The following is a 26,749-nucleotide window of genomic DNA, read 5'->3' on the forward strand; positions in this document are numbered from 1 at the left end:
ACACTTTATTATAACACAGACAAAACAAGAGCCCACGTGGAGGCAGAACAAACACGGAATACTGACAGATGACTTAAACTAGACTGGACTATGATTCTAACACTAGACAGAATCACACAGTAACAGTACAAAATGAACGAGCACAGGACTAAGAACACAATGGCATTAAATATGAAAAACTAAACAGGATAAGGAGAAAACAAGTGAGGGTAATGAACTAATGATTAAACTATTAACAGGGAGAAGAAGGGGGCGGAGACAAGAGACAACACTGTAAGCCCATACAGGTTGATTAAACCTAAAAAATTTATGGAAACTCGTTGCCCTAAAAAAGTTGATTTTGCCTGGTTGAAATATCAATTAATTTTAAGTTTAATGTACTTAAAAATTCAGTAACATTTATATAAAACATTTAGTTCATTGAACTAATAGTTTTTAATGCAATACTGTCAATATCGAAGGTACATTACACTTGAAATGATTTGTTCTTTCAACCAGGCAAAATTAACTTTTTTAGGGCAACGAGTTTCCATAAATTTTTTAGGTTCAATCAACCTGTATGGGCTTACTGCTTAATAGCAGGTATCACAAACATTTAATTTAAACATCACAAACATTTAATTTAAACTGAGCTATTCCTGTAAATAAAATATATTTCAAAGAAGGACAAAGAACAACAATGATTTATTTAAACTAACAATTTATTGGAATTCACTTAGCAAAATCGTTCAAAGAATGACAAAACAAAGACTTAATATCTTAATACCTGAACTTAATACCACTTTTACATTGTTAAAACAGGGTTTTAAAACATTTCCAAATTTTAAACAAGCACAGTATTATTATACTGTATTAACATGAAACATGAACATTTGCCTTATAAAACTTAGTTTAAAGAACATCTGGGAAAGATTCAATGATTCAGAAAGAGGAAATTCTCTTTTACTGTACCTCTTTACATGGCAAGCTGATTTGAAACAGCCAGAATCCTGCCTTTCAGCTCCTTCTTACCCAAACCAAGCAGAACTTGTTGAATGAAAAGGAAGGTATTGGCCATGCACTTTGGGTAGTTTAGGTGCAGTGCATAAGTTAAGCCAAACAAAAGACACATGGCCTGGGGTATGTTTTCTAAATTGTCTATCACAACATTCCCCTCCAAGATGATTCCCACCGAGGATGGGTGGAGGTGGAAGGAAAGAGGTCGCATGGCCACATCTTCGTTTTCTCGACTGAGGAGTCCAACTGGCACATCTTGGTATGAGTCTGCATCATCTGAAGCCTGAGCAAGAATATGGACATTACTAAAATAAATTTTAACAGAGTACAATTTTCCAGATTTTTAACTGAATGGTTTTTGGGATTTTTTTGTTTTGTTTTATGCAAGCTTAATTGTTCAGTAATATTGAAATATTAGACTTATATGTTTGCTCTTGTAAACAAATCATTTGACATGCACTACTAATTACAAATATGTAAAGGTATGAGATTATTTTAGAATTTCAAAGTTGTCAAACATGAATTCTAATTTCTCCTAAATGAATTAAAATAAAAAACTCCTCTTCACTTCTTATTTAATCTGTCATTTAACTAAAATATGACATTGTTTTTGCTGATTTATTTTTTGTTCTTGCTGACATAAATGCACATTAAGAAAAAATAATACAATAACACTACGTGTTATTAAGTATTATTAATACTTACAAAACATGCTTTGAAGAACTCAGTTGGGTCATCACCAAGAAGTACTGGAAGCCCTCTAATGGCAACACATCGCATGTCAGTGAGGTCAGAGGTCTGAGGTGTGGTGGTTGCGGAGAAGACATTGCATCATTAATCAACATGAAAGGATTGCATTTATCATAATTTTGTCTTTGTTACTGAAGTCTTAATTTTAACATAACAGGCTGCTTTTCAAAATTCAGCAAACAACGGCATCAATTTAGATATTCAAACCTTGGCATCTTGCAGAAGATTGCTCAAAATCTGCCCGGCGAGACCTCTCTTTGACCTGAAGATCTGAATCAGCTGTGGACAGTGACGATCAAGAGAGCCATAGAATTCTTGTTTAAGGTTCTTCCCAACAACCCGGTTGAATTCTTCATACACCTGAAAAAAAAGAAAAGATAAAAAAATTAGTTAATACCAGAGAACTGTCAAAATTAAACAACTGTCAAGTTGTAAATATCACGTTTAGCAATACTCATTTCATTAATAAGTCATGCAAACATAGGCATTTCACTTTACCTGTCTTTCTCTAAACAGTGCAGGCCAACGCTGAAAAATTTGGCTAACAGGTGGCTTGTTAATCACAACATCCTGTCTTCTTAAAGAGAGAGTCATGTCCATCCTTTGATTGATAAAGACAGCATCAGGGTTTTTTTTCTTCATTACATTGACCCATTGCTCTCTGAACATTTCAAGACTGGAGGCATCCTGCCCACTTGGAAGGTTTGGTAGGTAGTTGACCTCCCCTGTTTTTTGATGTTCTTATTTGGTGGATCACTGCTAGTAGAGAATCTTCCTCTCTTCCCTGCATTAGCCATGACGTCTGTGTGTCCAAGGCTTCTCATTTTTGATCGGTAATTTCCCATTTTGTCTTTCAAACTGTTTGTCCACCCACAGTATCCAGAAGGAGATCCGGGTTCTTGAAGACAGGGGTGAGAATTCACCAATGCCTTTGCAACATCCCTTAGATTATCAGCAGTTGGGTATGCTTTGAAGGAGTAAATGGTCTCTGCAAGCTTCTGAAGAATGTCATGTTTCAATTCCTTTGTCATTTTTAGGTGCGTTCCATCCTTCAAGTAGATTAAATTTGCTTGACGCAGCCTATATTCAACATCAACAGAGAATTTTGGAGTCAAAAAGATATCAGGCCATGGCATTCTCATTTCCTGGGGTGATTCGGTCAGTACTGTATCTGCAGTACTTGGAGTATCACTCGAAATATCACTTGATTCCTGCATTTCACCTGATGACAGTGACACCAATTCAATCACAGGAATGATCTTCACAGTCGGCTTCTGAGGGAGCTCTGACAATTCACTCAGATTGCAAAGTTCATTATCAAAATCGGGATCTCGAAACTGCAAGGTAAAGTTATAGTTCAGTCTCAGAGTGTTTTGGAGACAACTAATCAAATCTTCAACTGAGTCTGGTTTTGAAGTCAGTGTGACTTTTCTGATATCAGCTTCTGTAAGAATAACTCGCAAAGTCATGGTTTCTTGTAAAGCCATCTGCAAGGAAAGCACAAAGATGTTAATTTAGCAAAGAATAAAACGCTTCAATGTCACCATTAGTTTACCATGTACATTATAGGCTGACAGTGGAACAATATCATTCAGCTCTTCAAGCTGAAGCATGCAAAAAGAAGGCACATCTGGGCAGCAAAGCTCATAAGAACGAAGGTGCTCAAAATACCATGATGTCATGATTTTGCACACAAAATGTACCTCTGTGTTTACTGCCACAATGTGAGTAATTTGCTTGAAATCAGGTAGCCCTGAACATGATCCAGCTGAAAGTATCATGCCTGCCTTATAATCAATTCCATTAATGCAGACCGATGGTGCAACAAGAAGTGCTTGGGTTTGAGGGATTTTTTGATGAAGAGCTCTCTGAATATTCTCTGGGAAAGTGGCAACTAACACTTGTGTAACCTTTGTCATTTCCACACCCAGCCTAAAAAAAGAACTGCAGTCTAGCTGATAGCTAAGAGCCCTCTGGTGTTTCAGTGCAAGTGTCATGGCAACATTCTTGAAGTTCTGGGCTTCACATATAACCTTTTTGAAGAACTTGTGTTTTGCTTCAAAACGCATTGTCCAGACTTCAGTAAGTGGACCATGAACCCTAATCAGTTCAGCGTAGTCTTCGATGTAGTGGTGTTTTGGTCGTAGTATATAGTCAGGGAAGGTTGACTGCAAAAGGTCCCTATGCTCTGCCACCTTGTACTCAAGTATATATAATGACTCTTCAGTAAAGTGAGGAGCCACAATCAATGCAACAATGTCCTTAAGGAGCATGAGTACTTCCCATGTGTTGTCACCCTCAGGAATTTTATGGCCAATCAGCAAAGGAAGAAGCTTAATTAGACACCAATTCTCATGGCCATTTCCCCCTATTGTTCCCTTGGTTGAGAAGCCCTTCGAAATCAGCTGAGGCTGATCAGTTTTGTCAGCAAATGTGTAAGGAAATGATCTGATAGCTTCATTCAACACATCTAGTGTGATGTATTTCTTTGCCATCAGGTCTTTGAGGCAAAGAGACAACTCCATTGGGACTACTCCTTCAAAGACATCGTGCAATATGTCAGGGGGATAACCACCAATGACATGAAAATGCTCCAAACGTGCAGTGAGTAGGCACTGTCCTCTCACACCTGTGTTTCTACATGAATTGGGATTGCGCAATGATTCTTGCACCTGGCTGTTGTGTGTATCTCTCTCTCTGAGTTGAAATGCACCAGATCTTACCTCTTGGTGTTGTGTGTCAGTCCTTGATGCCATGCAAAATCTACAAAATTTGTCCACAATGAAGCTTTCATAAAATCCTGCAAGAGAATGGGCACCAAGGTTATCTGCTGACACGTAAAGCACTGTTCCTTTAACACTTTTACCAAGATGCTCAATGTAAACCCCATGTTGTTCAAGAGTGGCTAAATCACAAAGAAGTGGGTACAGAACTCTTTCATAACCACACTTTTTAACTGTTTCAGTGTTGCACAAGAGAGCAAGCTGAATTGAGTTTAGTGTGGATAAGAAAAATTAGAGGGAACATTGTTCCCCACTCAGTGAGGGCCTTTCTCAGATGTTCTGCCAGGTTGTGTCCGGTGTGGCTCTCGGGCATGTCCCTTGTTTGTAAAACATACGTTACGAGCTCCCATTCCTCGTTGATGAAGTGGGCCGTGATGGTGACATATGCTTCAGTTGTGCGCGAGGTCCAGCCGTCACACGTCAGGGCAACTCTCTCCGCGCTGGCCAGGGAGGCTTTGACGCGTGCCTTTGTCTGAGCGTACAGCCGGGGAATGCAAACCTTGGTGAGGTGTTTGCGGGTTGGAATAGGATAGCGAGGCTCCATCGCATTCACCATGCGCCTAAAGCCGCCGTTTTCCACCACCGAATATGGTCTTAAATCCTGACAAATAAAGAAGGCAATGGACTCTGTAATTTTCTGCGACCTTGGTGAAGCAGATGGAAACTTGTGTGAACAACCGCCATCGATGTTCAGTATGGTTTGTTTTGGGTCACGCGACCGCAGCTTCTTGGGGTCCTCTGATAGCGTTACTTTGTCCGGGTGGTGACGTTTTAGGTGGACTCGTAGGTTGGTGGTATTTCCAGAGTATTTCACGTTTGTGTGACACAGCTTGCAAACCGCGAGGCTTTTGTCCAAGTCGTCGTTTTCCTTCCTTCTTTCTTTTGAATCCAAAGTGATCCCACACATCTGCTTTTAAGCATGAAGGTGCTGGGTTTATACCTGCCGCCATTTTCTCGAATCTCCTCGCTCTGACTCCGTAAACAGGATGACGTCTGTGTAAAGTTAGTACGGGTGACAGACAGCATTACTAGCGGCTGGCTGACCAAATCGCTCTTCCTGCAACACGAACGGGAGTAAACACGGGGGATTTGAATGGGACTTGTGTATCGATACGCGCAGCTTAAAAATCGATACGTTCTTGGGAAAAATTATATCGATTTATATCGCCGAATCGATAAAATCGCCCAGCCCTAGCTATCACCATCACCCGTGAGAGAATATCTCCAGGTATCGAACATTGTGGATTATATGAACTCTCTTGACTCCGATTGTTTCTCGGAACTGCTGGTGTGCTTCGTATTCAGGCAGTACACCAACTACTTCCGGGTTGCGTCAGCTACATCTGCATCCGCAGTGTATTATCTCCAGTTTTTGAACATTGGATTTTACATCTTCCATCTCCGCTTTTCATCCACCTTAAGTAGTGCGTGTTTCATACCCTCTGTCGCGTGTGGTGATTGTGCTGGTGTCATCGACTGTGAGCGTGGGTGGCTCTCTCTCTCTTCAAGATCTGAACTGGACTACTTTCCTGTAGTGCCGACTCACTCTCTCCTACTGTTGTGTGTGCTTCACACCGGCAGTAGTTATTACATCCAGAGTGAGTCGAGGGTGATTGCTGTGTGTGTGGACTTTGCTCTGCACCTCTTCCTTTTTCTAAATAAATATTGTGAACTTGCTATTGACTCCGAACCCTTCATTGTGACAAATTGTCCCCACAAAGATAGGAATACCAGTGTGTTTGCGACCTTGTGGGGACATTTTGATGTCCCCATGAGGAAACAAGCTCATATATCAAACAGAATGATGTTTCTTGAAAATGTGAAGTAGCAACAGGGGTTTCTGTGATGGTTAGGGTTAGGGAATGGGGTAGGTAAGGGGAATAGAATATACAGTTTGTACAGTATAAAATGCATTACGTCTATGGAATAGGGCTGGGCGATTCGTCCCCATAAAAAAATCTGAGATTTTTTTATAAAAAACTCGATTTACGATTCGAATCGATTTTTCCCCGCCCCCATTTAAAACAAAATAATTGCAAACTGTATATATTTTTAAAATATATATTTATTATATTTAATTAAAATGCATCAACAAAAAATTGGAGGAAGGGTTAGGAAAGAAGATTTGGCAAATGCAAAATGTATATCAGTGTTTCCCACAGATCTGAAATTTACTTGTGGTGGTAGCTGGTGAAAAGGGCAATCATTATAATTCACCAACAAAAAATGGTCTACTATACATGTGACACAGAACTAATAATGTGTGACACAACACAATACTTTGAATTATTGAACATTAATATTAATTTCACATTATATTTCATTAATCTAACCACCCCAAACTTTCTTTGCCATAAATAAAGCTGACACTGTTTGTCAAAGCACCACAAAACACTTTGCGGCAGTTTCCCAGACAGGGATTAGACTAGTCCTAGACTAAAATAAATGTAAGAGCTGTCCAGACTGCAAACAATGTGCACTGACATATCTTAAAATACATCAGTGCCCTTTGTTTTGCCTCAAAATGCACACAAGTAATGTTTTTAGTAAGGTATGTTTGTTAAAACTAGTTATTTATATTTCCTAATTAAACTAAGGCCTAGTCCTGGATTGAACTGGTCCCTGTCCGGGAAACCACCCCATTATGTTTTTGCACTGATATATGAAGCAATTTGATGACTCCTTTTATCAAACTCAATTTAATTCAATACTATGTACAGTATATTAATAGACAGTGCAGGTTTACAGATTATACATGTGACTGATGTTATAATGGTAATAATTTCTATTAGATAGGCACTTTTACTGCTCCTGCTTTATATTTCTCTTTTGCCGATTAAAAAAGCTTAATCCACTCATTATTTCAGATTTAAAAGTCAACTTGCTGTCCCGATGACAGGCTTTACATTACAGCTTTGCGTTTTTTATATCCTGAATCAGCTTGAGCTTTGCTCGTTCAGTGCAATGGGCTTGATATTAGCACTGCTTTTTGCTACAATCTCTGTGCAAACTTTTTAGATTTTAGAAAAGATATGGTCTATTAATAGTAAGATTATAAAAAAATGGGATAAAGAAAATGCAGCGCGTGGTCGCAACAAGAGCCAGTTGTTATCACCATAGAAACCGGAGGCACGCTGAAACTGCACTCGAGCTTTAGCGCGGTAGCGCTCATGGCCGTTCTCCGATTGACTCTGGTTTTACACACAATATTAATCATACTTGGGACCCAAAGTAATAAACTAGGACCGACCCGGACCAAACTGACCATTTCAAATATAAACCCGGAACCGTACGGGTGCTCTCAGTGAAGAAAGGCCTCTAATGGTAAAACTCTGCTCAAGTTCAGAAACATGAAAGGATACAATGTGACACTAAGCTTGCTTCGTGTCGCACCCAATTCATTGAGAAACAAAGAGCACGTGAACGGACACTCAACGGGAGAGACGTGTTTGCACGCAAAATGAAGCAAACTTGGATGCTATAAACACATATGCACATAAGCATATGCGACCATTTGCATTTTGGTCGCAGTGTAGTTCCCTGGCTGCTCAGTTACCTCAGTATGTGCTGCAGTTGATGCAGTTTGCCGCGCTGGATGATGAGTTTATGATGCGCCGGATGATGAGTTTATGACGTGTGCATCTTCACGGGCTCTCTCAACAAAACACGGGTCATCCAGTCGAGTTCAGAAAATTCGGAAATTCGTAAAGTGATTTTTTTCCTGGGCGGGTCGCAATTTATCTAGGCGGAATGCCCAGTAGAGCCTATGGGAAACACTGTATTTACTGCGCTATACTGCAGAGGGGGAGAAAAAAATCTAAAAAAAAATCTATTTTTTTAAATATGAATCGATTTGACCTACCAACTCGATTTTAAAATCAAATCGATTTTTACTTTGATACCATACTTCACAGTCACATACCTTCAGCGCCAGCTCAAGTCAGACAAAATTTCTAACCGGCATGCACTGCTTAAGTTAGTCAGTGATTGGTCTACACAGTGCCTCATGAAGTAGAACACACCGCATGTCTCGCTGCAGCCTGTGTTGGACATCCAACCCTGCCAACATCCAAGTGTGACAATGTCCAATAAACATCCACATATTTAAGCATGCTTCCAAAACAGTTCAACACTTCAACAGTTGCACAATATAAATGTTAATGTATAAAATACATAAATGTTAATTTATTAAAAAATAAAAACATCACAGTCTTTAATCATATTTTCATTGTGTCTTTGCTGCGTTTGTGTTGTTTGGGACGCTCTGTTGCAGCCACACTTGATTCTGAGGAACTACTTTGTTTGGCGGAAGAGTAAGATTTGTACACTCTAAAAAATCCTGGGTTATTTTTTCTACCCAAATGTGGGGTTAAGCCATTTGGGTAATTTTTTTGGGTTATTTTCGCAGTCTTGGGTAGTTTTTTGGGTAGTTTTATGTAACCCCACCACTGGGTTATTTTCTGGGTAATTTTCACTGAGAGTGGAATCAATACACCCCCTCCCCCTCCCGGACTCAACAACCCAGCTCATTGGGTCAAATCAACTCGGCGCAGATTCAGGTGCAGCACCGGCTGACTGAATTTGAGGTGGATGCAACGCAGACTGATATTTGGAGAAATAAGGTTCGTATCAACATATTTATTCATATAACATATATTTTTAAACCTATTTATACACGTATCATAATACCGAGGGCTATATAAAGACGTAAGTGCCATTACATTCAGTTTTACATGGCATTAAATACGCCGCCAGCTTCGTTCGTTTAGGTTGGCTTGTTTGATAACGTTATGCCCGTTGGATAGTAAATACGTTTTCTACTGTTTTTGTTTAATGTTTTAAACGTCCCATTTGGACAAAGCCTTAAGTTTCTTCTTAACTAACGTTATATGATGACATTTACGTTACTTCAAAGCCCAGTTAACTGTTAACTTAAAACGAGATTAATGTAAGTTAAAGTAAATGCATTCTTTGCATTTTCAGATTATTAAAATGAGATTTTTGACAATTACAGCCCGTAACAAATCTCTGGTAATTAATTTCTGAAAACCATTTTTTGTACACGAACAGTTAAAGCAGCCTATCCCCCGCTGTACAGCAGTGCTGCTGGGTGGGTCAAAACAACCCCATTCATGGATCATCTGTCGCGGGGATTTTGGATCGTCAGAAGGAGAAATACAGCAGGACTTTACAAGCAGACATTCTTCAGCGGTTCTTTTCTGGTGAAATAAAGGTCTGTATTTGTCGTTGTATCATTTAATCGATACCTATTGGCAAAAGTGTTGTCCAAACGAGGGGATTTCATTACGTTTAGTCAACAACATCAGTCGAGTGCTTGAAATAACTTTTTGTGAGCAGATGCGCGTTTTTACCACAGAACGGGGTAACGTTGGACAATGTATTTAATATGGTAATAATGGCGATTAACATTGGACTATAATTATACTTTATTATTTTGAGTATAGACCGTTTCATCGGACGCACGCGTGTCGCGGGTAACGTTACGCGTCTGGTCATTACTTCCGGTTTAATGGTCTGACTAGTGCCTCAGATGAATTCTGGAACAAATTACCTTGTCAAAAATAACAAATGTTTTGGTTTCCTAAAGGCAGGGGGAGACAGCGATTATGACCATGTGAAGGGAGGTTTGATAGCCGATTTGTAACAATGTATACATTATAGTACATATTTTACTTAGCAACGTTAGCTCAGTGTAGTTTTTTATACGCTTTAGCTATGAAATAAGAACTGAGGTAATTTACTTGTTGTTTATTTTGCTTGTTTGCTTGGTGTCAGAAATTAACTACTCTAAAAAGACTTTGTTGTTATTTATTCTTAGCGGAGTTTACCGGAAGTTGTTTATAAATGACAGGATTCAACTAACTTTAAAATTTCCATTAAAGCTGTGATTAACCAAGTTAATCACACTCTGTGACATTCAAATCTGCGTCCATGCTTATCCAGCGAAAGCAGTTTACGTGTAACGTATGAAACAAACATTCAGATATATGTTATTCCGGAAGTACTGGAATAAATCTTTATAGTTCAGATATAAACACTGCTGTCTACGAAAACGATCAAAAGAGATTAAATCGTCTTTTCGACAGTGACAATGCTTCAAATATAGTTTCTCTTAAGTGCAACATTAATGCCAGCAGGTGGTGACAAGTAAATTAAAGGTGGGGTGCATGATCTCTGAAAGCCAATGTTGACATTTGAAATCACCTAAACAAATGAATAAGTATGAATGGTCTATTACAGGGGTGGCGAACGTCGGTCCTGGAGAGCCGCAGACCTGCAGAGTTTAGCTCCAGCTCTAATCAAACACACCTGAACAGGTAATCAAGGTCTAAAGAGTTACTAGAAACCTTCAGACGGGTGAGGTTTAGGCTCTGTTTACACGTACATGGTTATTTTTAAAAACTGAGAGATTTACCTTCGTTTGTGCCCCTCGTTTACACGCAAACGGAGAACTCGCCTCTGAAACCGATGGTTTCTAAAAACTCTGGCCAGAGTGGAGATCTTGAAAATCTTCGGTTGCATGTAAAGTGAGACAAACGGATGTTTAAGCAGGCACCTACGTCAAAAGTGCGACCTATGTTTACATGTGACTGCTACTCTGAACGCTTCCAAGATCACATTTATGTTCGTGCAAACTCGTTTTGTGTGTTTGTATTTGCAAATACAGCTGCTCCATTATGTCGAGGAGCAGAGACGAGGTCTCTTTCTCGGAGGTCAGAAATTTTATGCGTGTTTGACTTCATGCGGAGTTGCAAGAACCGACAGACGAATGATGTCAAAGTACCGCGAGAGCGATTTGAAATTAGACCTCTACATTTGATTCCTCAACTCGCTCTCGCGGTACTTTGACGTCATCGATCACCTACTGCAACAACTCCTTGCTCCAACATGAAGAACCAGTTTGCGTCACCACCAGCGTGCCGGTGATTGGCTTATGTGGGCTTGAGCTTCTCTTGACGGCATATATGCACGCGTACGTGTAAATAAACACTTTTCTGAAAACTGACACGTGTGCACTATATTATTTTTGAAACCGGAGAGGTTGAAATGTCAGTTTGAAAATAGCTGCCCACGTGTAAACATAGCCTTAATCAGGGTTGGAGCTAAAAACTGCAGGGCTGTGGCTCTCCAGGACCGATGTTCGCCACCCCTGGTCTATTATCTATATTGATAGAAAAAAATGCATCACTTACAGCTAAAAGTTTGTGTTTTTCTGTTTTAGGTGGTCTGAGTTTCCATGAGTTTCCTAGGCTAACTACCCCAGGCATGGTATGTTAATATACTGTCCTTATCATATGGTAACAAGAGTTTTATTTAGTCTTTTTTTAGAAGTTGTTTTTTTTGTTATTTTTGCATTTAGATTGCACAAGACTTTTACACATTACACCAGGATGCAGCTCCAAAACTCTTCGAGATATGGCTCCCTTGATATACCGATAGGATCTTGCATTTTTCTAAACCAGAAGCAAGCTTCCATGTTCAGTTGAGGAGATGACACAAGGTAAAGTTTCTCAACTATTTTGATATTATGGGCCAGATTTACTAATAGCAATTTAATAAAGACACCCACTGATAAATTAATGAAGAAAATTTTTGACAATAATTGCTGTTGGGAGATTTGGCACTTTCTCCACTCATCTTCATTTATTTGAAATGCCAGACAGTTAACCAACATTATCTGAACATATTGCTTTTCAATTTCTGCTGCTACAGATGCAAAGGGATATCTTGCATTAAAGCTGCTCCCTGTTTTGCTTCCACCTCCACCCTTCAAAACTGCCAGAAAAAGTCCGGCCCAGCATTGATGATGGCAAAAAAAGCTTTCATCGACATTCAGCCTGTAAGTACAAATCAAGAAATTTACTTTATTACTTTATTTACCAGGTATTCAAATAAACTACCATTCAAAAGTTTGGGACATTATGTAATAGTGGCTGTCTTAAAGTGGGCAAGATCAAGGTGTAATAACTCCCAAACCCATCACCCATACCCACACCCTGACACCCCCCAAGTTTCACCTTAACTCATCTGCATTGTGTGTCCTTTAGGTTGGAACAAATATGATGGAGTACCTCCAGCAGGCTGAAGCATCAGGACTTTACCCTTATTTCCTGTCACTTAAAAATGGACACATGAGTCCCAGGCATTCGTCATCCTTGGAGGAGAAACTTTGGACAAGGCACTTTGATTGGGGTAGTAGAAGCACTACATTCTTGCAAGTAAATGACAAGAGGTTTTTTTAAATAGACTGGGTTTCAGGTACAAGAGTTATCATTTTAGGTTTTTTATAGACTTAAAGGTGCTCTAAGCGAATCTGTGTGACGTTACTTTTTTGTTGATGTTTGAACTGTTTTGAAACAAACGAAGCGTAGCTAACTCCTTCCCTCCCTTCCGTGCTTTCATGAACGCGCCCAACCCTCACCCCCAAATGCTTCTTGTCGTTAATTGGCTGGAACACTTTGTTATCCTTTCTGGTAGTAGGTTTGGCCACTTTATTTTTATTGCAGTTTGTGGAGCCTAGGCTGTCTACAGAGATCACGTTTTTTACAGTTTGATCAGCGGACAGGCAGCAAGCAGATAGTGAGGAGATGTTTGCTGTATGTAACAAAAAATGTTTTATGGTCTAAAACGAGTGAATTCGCTTAGAGCACCTTTAAGGAAGAGTATTACTTGATGAATATTAATGACATGTTTATGAAATGTTACACTGGCAAAATGCTGTATTTCATAGTTTTTTTGTGTGTGTTCATAATGTAGACCAAAACAATACTGCTTTGTAACAAACAGTTGTTCTTAAAGGTATTTAATGAATTTCATGATTTTTTTTAAAAATGTTAAAACATATAGAGGCGGTTTCACAGACAAGGATAAGACTAGTCCTAGACTAAAGTAAATGTAAGAGCTGTCCAAACTGAAAACTACTTGCACTGACATATCTTAAAATACACCAGTGCCCTTTGTTTTCCCTCAAAATGCACACAAGTAATGTTTTTATTAAGATATGTTTGTTAAAACTTGTTATATTTCCTAATTAATAACTAAGGACTAGTCCTGACTTAAGCCAATCCCTGTCCGGGAAACCACCCCTTACACTTTTGCAATTAGAGGCAAGTGAAGAAATTGTTTAAAAATGGAATTTTATTATTTATTGTATTTATAGTTTTGTATGATCTCCTGAATTTTTGATTGAGCTATTGTGTAGAAAGTGTACGTTACACACATTGTATTTGTTACATTACACAAAGTGTAATATGCTAAAAAATATTAATGAAAAATAAAGTTAATACAATGTTGACCTGTTTGTTTATCTTGTGGTTTTTAATTTTAAATGATCATTTTAAAAGGAATAAAAATAACCCTATATACATTTTTAACCCATTTATGAAGTCAAATTAAGCCATCATTTTAGTAAAAAATAACCCAAGTTTTGGGTAGAAAAAACAACCCATTGGCTGGGTTAAAATTATTAACCCAACTTCTTGGGTTAATTTAACCCCATATGGGTTCTGTCCTATATTCACCCAGCAGTTAGGTTAAAAACAACCCAATTTGGGTTGTTTTTAACCCATTGTTTTTTAGAGTGTAGTAATATATTTACAACTTATTTGCTGTGTTTTATTTTATAAAACCGTGATATGCATGAAGTTACCGTTTTATAAAAGCAATAAGCCCCGCAAAGCAGTGTTACAGTGCATTTTATAACAGCTAAGGGGGTTTATTGGTTTTCGCATCGTGCCTAACAACGCCCCTTAGCTGTTATTAAATGCACTGGTAACCCAATGTTTTGGGGGCTTATTGCTTTAATCCATCTGGAGAAAGGCAGGCTCTATCACTTCCCCACGAAATAAATCGCGGTGGGACTCTACCCGGGACCATGCTGGACCAATGTTGCTTATGAACTTCATGTTCTTTCCTGCTCCTGTAATTAAAAAAAAAAAATTGTGTGTTTGTGGGGCATGCAGCTACAGAGGAAGCTGAAGATGTTTTAAGTGCTTAGAGCATTTAGCATTTCCTTGCATACTACAGCCTGCTCTACGATGTGGATATGTGCATGGACCACAGGGCAGGACCCTATTTAAATCTTTAAACATCCCTAACACATTTAAAGATCAATCCCACAAAGATAGACATTTAAAAATTAGCTCACCCTGAATTAGTTTGCACTTAGTGCCCTTAAAATCCTAAAGTCGCTCTGAGGTGCTTGGCATTACATTTGCTAGTTTCGTAACTCATAGGCAGTGTTGGGTAAGTTACTTAAAAAAAGTAATCCACTACAAATTACTAATTACTACTTTAAAATTGTAATTTGATTACATTACTTTTTGCATGTAGTAATCAGTAATCTAATTACTAATTACTTTACTTTTAAGTTACTTTGACAACATCAAATGTAAAAAAGCTACAAAGTGAAACTGTCAGAAACAAGGACGGATGAACCCAAACGCAGGCGATGACGGGGGTGAACAGAAAACACTTTATTATAACACAGACAAAACAAGAGCCCACGTGGAGGCAGAACAAACACGGAATACTGACAGATGACTTAAACTAGACTGGACTATGATTCTAACACTAGACAGAATCACACAGTAACAGTACAAAATGAACGAGCACAGGACTAAGAACACAATGGCATTAAATATGAAAAACTAAACAGGATAAGGAGAAAACAAGTGAGGGTAATGAACTAATGATTAAACTATTAACAGGGAGAAGAAGGGGGCGGAGACAAGAGACAACACTGTAAGCCCATACAGGTTGATTAAACCTAAAAAATTTATGGAAACTCGTTGCCCTAAAAAAGTTGATTTTGCCTGGTTGAAATATCAATTAATTTTAAGTTTAATGTACTTAAAAATTCAGTAACATTTATATAAAACATTTAGTTCATTGAACTAATAGTTTTTAATGCAATACTGTCAATATCGAAGGTACATTACACTTGAAATGATTTGTTCTTTCAACCAGGCAAAATTAACTTTTTTAGGGCAACGAGTTTCCATAAATTTTTTAGGTTCAATCAACCTGTATGGGCTTACTGCTTAATAGCAGGTATCACAAACATTTAATTTAAACATCACAAACATTTAATTTAAACTGAGCTATTCCTGTAAATAAAATATATTTCAAAGAAGGACAAAGAACAACAATGATTTATTTAAACTAACAATTTATTGGAATTCACTTAGCAAAATCGTTCAAAGAATGACAAAACAAAGACTTAATATCTTAATACCTGAACTTAATACCACTTTTACATTGTTAAAACAGGGTTTTAAAACATTTCCAAATTTTAAACAAGCACAGTATTATTATACTGTATTAACATGAAACATGAACATTTGCCTTATAAAACTTAGTTTAAAGAACATCTGGGAAAGATTCAATGATTCAGAAAGAGGAAATTCTCTTTTACTGTACCTCTTTACATGGCAAGCTGATTTGAAACAGCCAGAATCCTGCCTTTCAGCTCCTTCTTACCCAAACCAAGCAGAACTTGTTGAATGAAAAGGAAGGTATTGGCCATGCACTTTGGGTAGTTTAGGTGCAGTGCATAAGTTAAGCCAAACAAAAGACACATGGCCTGGGGTATGTTTTCTAAATTGTCTATCACAACATTCCCCTCCAAGATGATTCCCACCGAGGATGGGTGGAGGTGGAAGGAAAGAGGTCGCATGGCCACATCTTCGTTTTCTCGACTGAGGAGTCCAACTGGCACATCTTGGTATGAGTCTGCATCATCTGAAGCCTGAGCAAGAATATGGACATTACTAAAATAAATTTTAACAGAGTACAATTTTCCAGATTTTTAACTGAATGGTTTTTGGGATTTTTTTGTTTTGTTTTATGCAAGCTTAATTGTTCAGTAATATTGAAATATTAGACTTATATGTTTGCTCTTGTAAACAAATCATTTGACATGCACTACTAATTACAAATATGTAAAGGTATGAGATTATTTTAGAATTTCAAAGTTGTCAAACATGAATTCTAATTTCTCCTAAATGAATTAAAATAAAAAACTCCTCTTCACTTCTTATTTAATCTGTCATTTAACTAAAATATGACATTGTTTTTGCTGATTTATTTTTTGTTCTTGCTGACATAAATGCACATTAAGAAAAAATAATACAATAACACTACGTGTTATTAAGTATTATTAATACTTACAAAACATGCTTTGAAGAACTCAGTTGGGTCATCACCAAGAAGTACTGGAAGCCCTCTAATGGCAACACATCGCATGTCAGTGAGGTCAGAGGTCTGAGGTGTGGTGGTTGCGGAGAAGACATTGCATCATTAATCAACATGAAAGGATTGCATTTATCATAATTTTGTCTTTGTTACTGAAGTCTTAATTTTAACATAACAGGCTGCTTTTCAAAATTCAGCAAACAACGGCATCAATTTAGATATTCAAACCTTGGCATCTTGCAGAAGATTGCTCAAAATCTGCCCGGCGAGACCTCTCTTTGACCTGAAGATCTGAATCAGCTGTGGACAGTGACGATCAAGAGAGCCATAGAATTCTTGTTTAAGGTTCTTCCCAACAACCCGGTTGAATTCTTCATACACCTGAAAAAAAAGAAAAGATAAAAAAATTAGTTAATACCAGAGAACTGTCAAAATTAAACAACTGTCAAGTTGTAAATATCACGTTTAGCAATACTCATTTCATTAATAAGTCATGCAAACATAGGCATTTCACTTTACCTGTCTTTCTCTAAACAGTGCAGGCCAACGCTGAAAAATTTGGCTAACAGGTGGCTTGTTAATCACAACATCCTGTCTTCTTAAAGAGAGAGTCATGTCCATCCTTTGATTGATAAAGACAGCATCAGGGTTTTTTTTCTTCATTACATTGACCCATTGCTCTCTGAACATTTCAAGACTGGAGGCATCCTGCCCACTTGGAAGGTTTGGTAGGTAGTTGACCTCCCCTGTTTTTTGATGTTCTTATTTGGTGGATCACTGCTAGTAGAGAATCTTCCTCTCTTCCCTGCATTAGCCATGACGTCTGTGTGTCCAAGGCTTCTCATTTTTGATCGGTAATTTCCCATTTTGTCTTTCAAACTGTTTGTCCACCCACAGTATCCAGAAGGAGATCCGGGTTCTTGAAGACAGGGGTGAGAATTCACCAATGCCTTTGCAACATCCCTTAGATTATCAGCAGTTGGGTATGCTTTGAAGGAGTAAATGGTCTCTGCAAGCTTCTGAAGAATGTCATGTTTCAATTCCTTTGTCATTTTTAGGTGCGTTCCATCCTTCAAGTAGATTAAATTTGCTTGACGCAGCCTATATTCAACATCAACAGAGAATTTTGGAGTCAAAAAGATATCAGGCCATGGCATTCTCTTTTCCTGGGGTGATTCGGTCAGTACTGTATCTGCAGTACTTGGAGTATCACTCGAAATATCACTTGAGTCCTGCATTTCACCTGATGACAGTGACACCAATTCAATCACAGGAATGATCTTCACAGTCGGCTTCTGAGGGAGCTCTGACAATTCACTCAGATTGCAAAGTTCATTATCAAAATCGGGATCTCGAAACTGCAAGGTAAAGTTATAGTTCAGTCTCAGAGTGTTTTGGAGACAACTAATCAAATCTTCAACTGAGTCTGGTTTTGAAGTCAGTGTGACTTTTCTGATATCAGCTTCTGTAAGAATAACTCGCAAAGTCATGGTTTCTTGTAAAGCCATCTGCAAGGAAAGCACAAAGATGTTAATTTAGCAAAGAATAAAACGCTTCAATGTCACCATTAGTTTACCATGTACATTATAGGCTGACAGTGGAACAATATCATTCAGCTCTTCAAGCTGAAGCATGCAAAAAGAAGGCACATCTGGGCAGCAAAGCTCATAAGAACGAAGGTGCTCAAAATACCATGATGTCATGATTTTGCACACAAAATGTACCTCTGTGTTTACTGCCACAATGTGAGTAATTTGCTTGAAATCAGGTAGCCCTGAACATGATCCAGCTGAAAGTATCATGCCTGCCTTATAATCAATTCCATTAATGCAGACCGATGGTGCAACAAGAAGTGCTTGGGTTTGAGGGATTTTTTGATGAAGAGCTCTCTGAATATTCTCTGGGAAAGTGGCAACTAACACTTGTGTAACCTTTGTCATTTCCACACCCAGCCTAAAAAAAGAACTGCAGTCTAGCTGATAGCTAAGAGCCCTCTGGTGTTTCAGTGCAAGTGTCATGGCAACATTCTTGAAGTTCTGGGCTTCACATATAACCTTTTTGAAGAACTTGTGTTTTGCTTCAAAACGCATTGTCCAGACTTCAGTAAGTGGACCATGAACCCTAATCAGTTCAGCGTAGTCTTCGATGTAGTGGTGTTTTGGTCGTAGTATATAGTCAGGGAAGGTTGACTGCAAAAGGTCCCTATGCTCTGCCACCTTGTACTCAAGTATATATAATGACTCTTCAGTAAAGTGAGGAGCCACAATCAATGCAACAATGTCCTTAAGGAGCATGAGTACTTCCCATGTGTTGTCACCCTCAGGAATTTTATGGCCAATCAGCAAAGGAAGAAGCTTAATTAGACACCAATTCTCATGGCCATTTCCCCCTATTGTTCCCTTGGTTGAGAAGCCCTTCGAAATCAGCTGAGGCTGATCAGTTTTGTCAGCAAATGTGTAAGGAAATGATCTGATAGCTTCATTCAACACATCTAGTGTGATGTATTTCTTTGCCATCAGGTCTTTGAGGCAAAGAGACAACTCCATTGGGACTACTCCTTCAAAGACATCGTGCAATATGTCAGGGGGATAACCACCAATGACATGAAAATGCTCCAAACGTGCAGTGAGTAGGCACTGTCCTCTCACACCTGTGTTTCTACATGAATTGGGATTGCGCAATGATTCTTGCACCTGGCTGTTGTGTGTATCTCTCTCTCTGAGTTGAAATGCACCAGATCTTACCTCTTGGTGTTGTGTGTCAGTCCTTGATGCCATGCAAAATCTACAAAATTTGTCCACAATGAAGCTTTCATAAAATCCTGCAAGAGAATGGGCACCAAGGTTATCTGCTGACACGTAAAGCACTGTTCCTTTAACACTTTTACCAAGATGCTCAATGTAAACCCCATGTTGTTCAAGAGTGGCTAAATCACAAAGAAGTGGGTACAGAACTCTTTCATAACCACACTTTTTAACTGTTTCAGTGTTGCACAAGAGAGCAAGCTGAATTGAGTTTAGTGTGGATCTATATTTTCCATGCAAGTTTGCAATAACCCAGTAAAGTGCACACATCTTATGTTTTCTTTTAGATGTTCCTAAAGGGTTAGCCACTTCGAAATCATCTACGTACAGACCCAGAGCAATTGTGAATTCATTGCAACCAAGAAGTGCATTCTTTCTAAAGCCTGAGCCATCGCTACATGTCCTATATTCATGTGGTTTATGTACTTGTTTTGACATAGCCTTATCCAAAATGTCTTTCTTGTTCAATAGTTTCTGTAGCATCTGTAAGAGAGGAACATATGCTACTGTTTTTATTCCTTTCTCAACTACAAACTCTACAGGCATTACCAGAGGAAAGTTTCGCATTACATATGACTTTCTTCTTTTACTGGTTGCAAGACATCCATTTTTTTCACATGATTTGGACAATATGTCACTCTCTGCCACAGTCTCAACCACCTCTTTTACAATGGACTCATCTACATCTCCAAAGTGTTTTTGAAGAACAGCCTTTACGTTCTTTTGCAAAAGAGGCTGGGACAACTGAACTATTTGCCAAAGCTGCTGAATTACTTCCTGAACAGAGTTCTCTGGTATGTGAAAGATGGTGTTCATTTTTAAAAAAGAGCAGCTAAATTATATTCTAATTGTTGCTCTAAATCCTCAGATCGTGTGTTAGTTGCTTCTGAACTAAAATTATCTTGGCTCAATTCATCTGGAAACATCTCCTGAGTGTCAATTACACTGTCATTTTCATTCTCAGTACTCTCTATTCTTACTATTAACTCTGGTTTAAACATTCTCTCATTTTGATCTTGGTGATGTTTACTTCTGTGTGCACCAAATGTGGAAGATACACTGCTTTCAAAGCTACATCCTTGAAATGGACACTGAACTTTTTGGTGCTCTTTGAGATGTCTACGCCGAAGGTGGGCAAAAGAAAATCACAAAGCTGGCAGCGAAACTTGGCTTCAATTTTCTGTTTTTCAGTTGGTGTATGAAGACGAGATAAGTGTATTTTAAGGCTATTGAAAGTCTTAAAAGTGCATAAACATTCCTGATATAGGCATGGAAATGGCTGGCTTCTTGCATAGCTCCCATGTTTAATTCTGTAATGCTTTAGCAAGTATCCCCTTTTGTCACAAGCAAATATGCAATACTTACATTTCCAGATCATCTTCTTGCTTTTCACTTCTTGGAATCTGCAAAGTTACAAAAATACATTAGATTATTTATTCATTTTTTTTTGAATAGCTGACAAGGCAAATTTACATCGTTTGATCTGTGATCTACTAAAGTACGATCTAGCTATTTATTTATCTAGCATGACATGGTAACCTTACGAGATAATCTTATTAACCGAAATGTAATAACTTAGCTAAAACCTCACTGATAAGCACGAGGTTGCATTTATTTAATAACTAAGACGGCTAAATTATATGGATGAGCATTTCTCACGTGCAAAGACATGGTCGGATTTTAGTTTAAAGCAGTTTGCTTATTACTTCAATCACAAAGAAATGTAAAAAAAACCCCTCTATTAGGTCAGTAAGTTACGCGGTATTTGCGTTAAAGTCGTTTGTTGAACATTTCCGATATTAAAAAAACTGCAAGTTGCCTAAACACCATCAAACCAGATTAGTTTACACAACAGAAGATGCTTCATTTAATGATGATTACTGATCAAATTATGATATGTATTAGATTTTAGATGTGACGATCCTAAAGCATGTCGTGGCATGAACTATATAACAGTTATCTGTGGAGTTTGCGATCGATCGATATGCGAATGCATCGATAATGTGGCGAATACATGTAACATAAACGCATCCTAAACTTGCATTTAGTTTACTAGCTAACTGTTGGACTCTCATTTATAAATGATTAATAATGTAGTTTGAGACAGAAATGCAAAGTCCTACTCACAGTCACCATTAGATGTTCATAAAAACTGTGTTGCTGTATCCATCCATGACGTCGGTCCAAGAGCCAATCAAAATCTTCCTTGTATTACGTGTCATTGACATCTTACTACAATAAGTCATTTTAAGTACATTCAATTTAAACAATTTTATAGAATGTAAAATATGATGCAGATCGTACAGCAAACTAAAAACATTGAATAATTGAGCAAAAATTTTTACTTTTATGTTTATTGTATCTAAGTATTTTGAATTCAAACAATTTCAGGGCTTACAGTGAAGACACCGAAGGTCATATTTGAATGCTTAGGGGTTGTGTACACCAAAACTTTTAAACGCGGCTGAAAACGCCTGGACAACGCCGAATGCCAGCTGTTTTTCAGCTGAGTGGCAGCTTTCTTCAGCTAAGTGCTTTGGTAGCTCTGATATGTCAGCTGTGAGACGGTTGGTTGCTGCGATACTTGTCCCGCCCCTCCTCCACTGTGATTGGACGGCCACGTGAGAACTGACATTAGTCCCTTTCACACATACAGTCTCAGGGCCGGAGTGGGGCCACTTTTCAGCCCGGGAGTTTCAGGCCCAAGACCGGCCCACTTTTTCCATAGTGTTATTCCAAATTAGCACTTTTTTCAAATTGGATAAATAAAGCAACAGTTCAGCTCTTACTATAGTTTTTATTTATATCATGGTTCAACAAATAAGGTAAAAGTTAAATAATATTTCACTTAAGATGAGAAGTTAACAAAAATATTCCTCTACACTCTGGGTTATTTTTGACCCATAATGGGCAAACATTGGACAGAACAAACGCTGGGCCAAAAATAACCCAACGCTGGGCTGTTGTTATGCAACCATGGATTATAATAACCCAACAGTTGGGTTAAAACAACCCAGCATTGGGTCAACTCCAACCCAGCAGCGTGTTCTTGCCAATATTTACCCATTATGGGTCAAAAATAACCCAGCCCTGTTTAGAGTCTATTCCACAAAGAAAGGTTGATAAATTATTAGCATTGCTAATGCTATGAGGTCTGTGATTAATCAGATGCAAATATAAATATAAAACCCAGTCCTAATTAAAAAAGAAAACAGTTTGACAAAAAATATTAAATCCAATATTGGGTAAGTATATAGCATAAAAAGTGATTTATAAGCTTTTTTTAGGCTGGTCATTTTTGACTGAGAACACAAAAGGTGTTATATGGTTCTGAACACAACCTGAGGGTTAAATAACTTTAATTTATATTGTTTACTCATTGCCTCCTCGTTTTTAGCGGCGAACTGGCTTATCTGCTGCTCAGAAACTGCTTGCATAATATTTGCAAAGTCTATGAATTCATGTATACACAAAAGGCTAATATTTTAACAAAAAAATGTTGGCTTGTATATAGTTTAAAAACGGTATTAGACGAATAATTAAGTTGCTAATGCTAACCATTACTAGGCTTATTTCTCTTTAAGTTACCTGTTGTCACTTTTGTTTGTCCTCTTGAAAATAAATCTGTAAGTTTGGCACATTTGGCAGCATCCTCCTACAATGGCTTTTTTCTTCAACCTGTTGTTTTACGCCCTCCTCCTCTCAGACGCGTTGTGTTACAGTAGCGCCGGCCCAGCCTACCGGAGAAAAGTTTTGGAAAAGACGTGCTATGGACCGAACCAACCCTATGGGAGGGGAGGGGAAAACTCCTTCACATGGTACAACCCATGCAGAGGCTGCGCGCTGCAGTGTCAATGCGAAACGTGTGAAGTATCATTTAAGCGAAGACAGACTCACTAACGTGACAAATGTAAAAAAAAAAAAAACTCGACCGGCCCAAAAGTGAAGCGGCCCACCGGGAATCCTCCCGGTTCTCCCGATTACCCACTCCGGGCCTGTACAGTCTATACTGGTAATTAACTGGTAAATTGCCGTTAACATGTCATGTGTGAACTAGGCTTGCCGCGATAGTCGGTGAAACGGTGATAACCGGTGCTTCAGCCTCTCACCGGTTAGATCACTTGCCCGCCGCGACACCGTCTTTCACCGTCGTTTTGATATTTTCGTGTAATTAAATCATTTAGTTTCGTTAGAGAGAGCAAACACACTGAATGTGTGTCTGCTGCCTGAATGCAGCGCAGCTGAACGCGCGTCACATCACAGAGCAGCAGCTGTCAGATTTCATTCCTGTCAGAGTTTGCAAGGAGAGCTGACTGACCAGATGATGTTAGAAGCGGCATGCTTACTCGTTTTTGTTATAATATACATATATGATGTTTAATATAAGCGAGATCATTTTGTTGTTGTGTTTTTCATCAAGAAAAATAATTAACCCATCATTCAAGCAGCACTTTATGGAGAAGTAGCCGGTTGCTCTGCTTGGGACTGGCGGGTTCTGTGAGAATTACGTGCGCACTTTGACTCAAGCACTTAATTAAACCAGCTGTTGCATTCGCATTGCATGCAAATCTATACGCGATTTAACGCAGCTTACGCAAGCGATGCATTTAAACAGTTGCGTAATTCAAAAGTGAAAGTAAAATCTGCACGACTGCATGCGCATTTATAAGCCCCTCCCACCCGGTGATACTGGGATCACCGGGTTTGTGAGGCGCCGATTAACCGGTGGGAAAATTCTGTCACCGCGGCAACCCTAGTGTGAACAGAACCTTTCCGGTAAATCAGTGCTCCCAATTTACCAGTAAGACAGGTTGTAAGATTACCAGTAATTTAGCGGTAAGCGCTGTGTTTGAACGAAAAATACAGGAATACCGGCATTTAGAACGGACGACGTCAGACCACGCTGACAGCTTCAGACCAATCATAATGTTTTAATACAGGTGACGCGTTTACCCCCGCACTGTTTTACGGACGTTTCCACACACATGCTGCTTGAAAGTCGAGCACACCTGAAGTTTACGTCCACATTTCTTCACCAAAGTTGTTTAAAACAGCTTGCCGAATTGCCGACGTCCTTAGCACCCTCTCTGTGAAGCCTAAAGTGCAAATAGTACTGTTGTTTAAAATGCATTTTCTGTTTGACGTCGCCTCATGCAATGTTGTTTGGTCATGAGCAACTTCGCGACTGTCAGAGTTTACCACAGACGTAAAAACAACAAAATACGGACCGTGGCGTGGATATGAACGACGTGGATTGTTTACAAATACAACACTGAGCTCAACGCGCGCCACAGGTACTTCCACTTTCTCAACGAATTTACCGGTATTTTGATACTGATGTGTGAATGATGTCTTACTGGTAAAAAGGAATGTCACTGCATGTGTGAACAACACATTTTTGTATTTACTGGTAAATTCATGGTAATTTACCAGAATTACTGTGTGAAAGAGGCTATTGACGAGCGGAGCTTTTCATTCAAAGTTGAACATTTTTCAACTCTCGGCGCTCAGCGCTGACCGCGGAAAAACCGCCGGGCGCCGGTGTTCAGCGCGGAAGAAAACCGCTAGCTGCTGGCTTATTTGAAAAACGCCAAGCTTCCATAGGAAACTATTGAAAACATGTGCCGGCCGCAGGCGTAAAAGCTTTGTGTGTCCAGCCCCTTAAAGCTATTTTGGTGTGATTTGCACTCTCCTAAAATTGCTGGTCATAATGATGCAGAAATATTTGTAGCTTTTATAATAAGTTACACATGTTTAACATTTCTCATTAAACATTCTACATTTATTAACATCTATCTATCTATCTATCTATCTATCTATCTATCTATCTATCTATCTATCTATCTATCTATCTATCTATCTATCTATCTATCTATCTATCTATCTATCTATCTATCTATCTATCTATCTATCTATGCACATTCATTCGCGGTTGCGTAGACAGAAACTAGAGTTTTAACACGTCATCGCATTCGCGAGGGCTTTTTGGTCAAGTTTAAGAATGTTAAATATTCATGTTAGTTCGTTAAATATAACAATCAAAAGTTGTTTTTGTAATTGTTTAAATAAACATATGATTAATTAACGCAGTGCACGCATTGAGCTCATGATTAAATAACATAGTTAAATAATGTTAACAAAGAAAACCTTATTGTACATTAGTAATTTAAAAACACACCTGTACAATCGCTTCTGGCAGACCAGATGTCATCGCGCAAAGCCCACTTTTTTGGAAATGTATTGTCTGTATTCCACTTGAATGATCAACCACCGCTCACACAGCATCCATTTGCTTGCGTCTCCGACGAGTGATTATGCACATGCTCGTTAACTGACGCTGCGCGCATGCTCGTTAACACACTCTGCGAGCATGCTCGTTAACAGACGTTGCTGAGCAACGGCAAAACGTCATTTTAAAATACATTTTAATTAATTTGTCAACACTTAATTTGTAACGCTAGTAACGTAATTTTGTTGTCATTGGTAACTGTAATCAAATTACATACATTTAAAATCTAAAGCGTTACGTTACTGCGTTATCAGGAAAAGTAATTAGAGTACAGTAATGCGTTACATAGTAACGCGTTATATCCAACTCTGCTCATAGGCCTCTCCGTGGGACTATCAGCTTTATGCCTACAGGTTAAGACATTAATGTGTACCCTCATCAGCTGGTGAGACACAGGACAGGGGTCCTTTAAAGTCAGGGCTTAAATATTTCATATCTAATGCTCTTAACCCAGAGTTGCTGAGCAGATGTTATGTGAATGGCCAAATTAATTTATCAAACACTTTAAAGTCGTAGACAATTTCCTGAAATTATGAATTAGAAATAATAAATGTGGATGTGGTTCAGAAATGAACTGAAACAATCAAATTAATTACACAATACAAAGACTCAAAAATAAAGACAATGACAAAAATCAATTCAGCATGAATTATGATATCAAAACCCAGGGTGTCTGTTTAATTTTATTTGTTACTCATTTTTACATATTTGTTAATTTGTAACTCATACTCACACAATCAAATCAGCTTGGGTTTGTTTTAATAGTTTTTCATGCATGACAACATTATTCAATTTTAAAAATTAGCAAATAATACACACAGTCACCACAAGGTGGCCCACTTTCTTCTTACATTAACAAGCTGACATTTATTTATGCTAGATGATTAACTAGTTGTTACAATTACTATTAA

The 26,749-nt window shown here is 38.5% G+C and overlaps 3 protein-coding genes and 1 long non-coding RNA gene across 4 annotated transcripts; 1 reads left to right on the forward strand and 3 right to left on the reverse strand.

The window, feature by feature from the left end:
* Window positions 1-955: 955 nt before the first annotated feature.
* Window positions 956-2,374, reverse strand: LOC141369574 (uncharacterized). The gene is made up of 4 exons (XM_073876472.1): window positions 2,245-2,374; window positions 1,954-2,106; window positions 1,702-1,794; window positions 956-1,279 (listed from the first exon to the last, which is right to left on the reverse strand). Exons 1-4 carry the CDS (start codon window positions 2,344-2,346, stop codon window positions 956-958), a joined length of 672 nt encoding a protein of 223 aa, XP_073732573.1. The 5' UTR covers window positions 2,347-2,374.
* Window positions 2,375-9,348: 6,974 nt separating this feature from the next.
* Window positions 9,349-13,845, forward strand: LOC141369444 (uncharacterized). Its single transcript, XR_012373142.1, has 5 exons — window positions 9,349-9,762; window positions 11,773-11,819; window positions 11,911-12,051; window positions 12,264-12,390; window positions 12,599-13,845. It is a non-coding gene; the product is annotated as an uncharacterized lncRNA (long non-coding RNA).
* A 2,130-nt stretch (window positions 13,846-15,975) lies between these two features.
* On the reverse strand, window positions 15,976-17,394 carry LOC141369575 (uncharacterized). Its single transcript, XM_073876473.1, has 4 exons — window positions 17,265-17,394; window positions 16,974-17,126; window positions 16,722-16,814; window positions 15,976-16,299 (listed from the first exon to the last, which is right to left on the reverse strand). The coding sequence occupies exons 1-4, from the start codon at window positions 17,364-17,366 to the stop codon at window positions 15,976-15,978; spliced, it is 672 nt and encodes a 223-aa protein (XP_073732574.1). The 5' UTR covers window positions 17,367-17,394.
* A 13-nt stretch (window positions 17,395-17,407) lies between these two features.
* Window positions 17,408-21,022, reverse strand: LOC141369576 (uncharacterized). Its single transcript, XM_073876474.1, has 3 exons — window positions 20,915-21,022; window positions 19,490-19,566; window positions 17,408-18,253 (listed from the first exon to the last, which is right to left on the reverse strand). The coding sequence occupies exons 2-3, from the start codon at window positions 19,520-19,522 to the stop codon at window positions 17,408-17,410; spliced, it is 879 nt and encodes a 292-aa protein (XP_073732575.1). The 5' UTR covers window positions 19,523-19,566; window positions 20,915-21,022.
* Between the last annotated feature and the right edge of the window lie 5,727 nt (window positions 21,023-26,749).

Source organism: Misgurnus anguillicaudatus, chromosome 14, assembly GCF_027580225.2.
Source record: "Misgurnus anguillicaudatus chromosome 14, ASM2758022v2, whole genome shotgun sequence".
In the NCBI taxonomy this organism is placed as follows: domain Eukaryota; kingdom Metazoa; phylum Chordata; class Actinopteri; order Cypriniformes; family Cobitidae; genus Misgurnus; species Misgurnus anguillicaudatus.

What these genes read in the sequence shown, in the direction of transcription:
- LOC141369574 (XM_073876472.1), bottom strand. Translation starts at nt 2,346, where the DNA reads ATGGACATGACTCTCTCTTTAAGAAGACAGGATGTTGTGATTAACAAG. An exon ending in ATCTTCTGCAAGATGCCAAG is followed by an intron (nt 1,795 to 1,953) that starts GTTTGAATATCT and finishes ACCACACCTCAG; the next exon opens with ACCTCTGACCTCACTGACAT. An exon ending in AGTTCTTCAAAGCATGTTTT is followed by an intron (nt 1,280 to 1,701) that starts GTAAGTATTAAT and finishes ATTCTTGCTCAG; the next exon opens with GCTTCAGATGATGCAGACTC.
- LOC141369575 (XM_073876473.1), bottom strand. Translation starts at nt 17,366, where the DNA reads ATGGACATGACTCTCTCTTTAAGAAGACAGGATGTTGTGATTAACAAG. An exon ending in CACTGTTTAGAGAAAGACAG is followed by an intron (nt 17,127 to 17,264) that starts GTAAAGTGAAAT and finishes CTTTTTTTTCAG; the next exon opens with GTGTATGAAGAATTCAACCG. An exon ending in AGTTCTTCAAAGCATGTTTT is followed by an intron (nt 16,300 to 16,721) that starts GTAAGTATTAAT and finishes ATTCTTGCTCAG; the next exon opens with GCTTCAGATGATGCAGACTC.
- LOC141369576 (XM_073876474.1), bottom strand. Translation starts at nt 19,522, where the DNA reads ATGGCATCAAGGACTGACACACAACACCAAGAG. An exon ending in CTGACACACAACACCAAGAG is followed by an intron (nt 18,254 to 19,489) that starts GTAAGATCTGGT and finishes CTTTCCTTGCAG; the next exon opens with ATGGCTTTACAAGAAACCAT.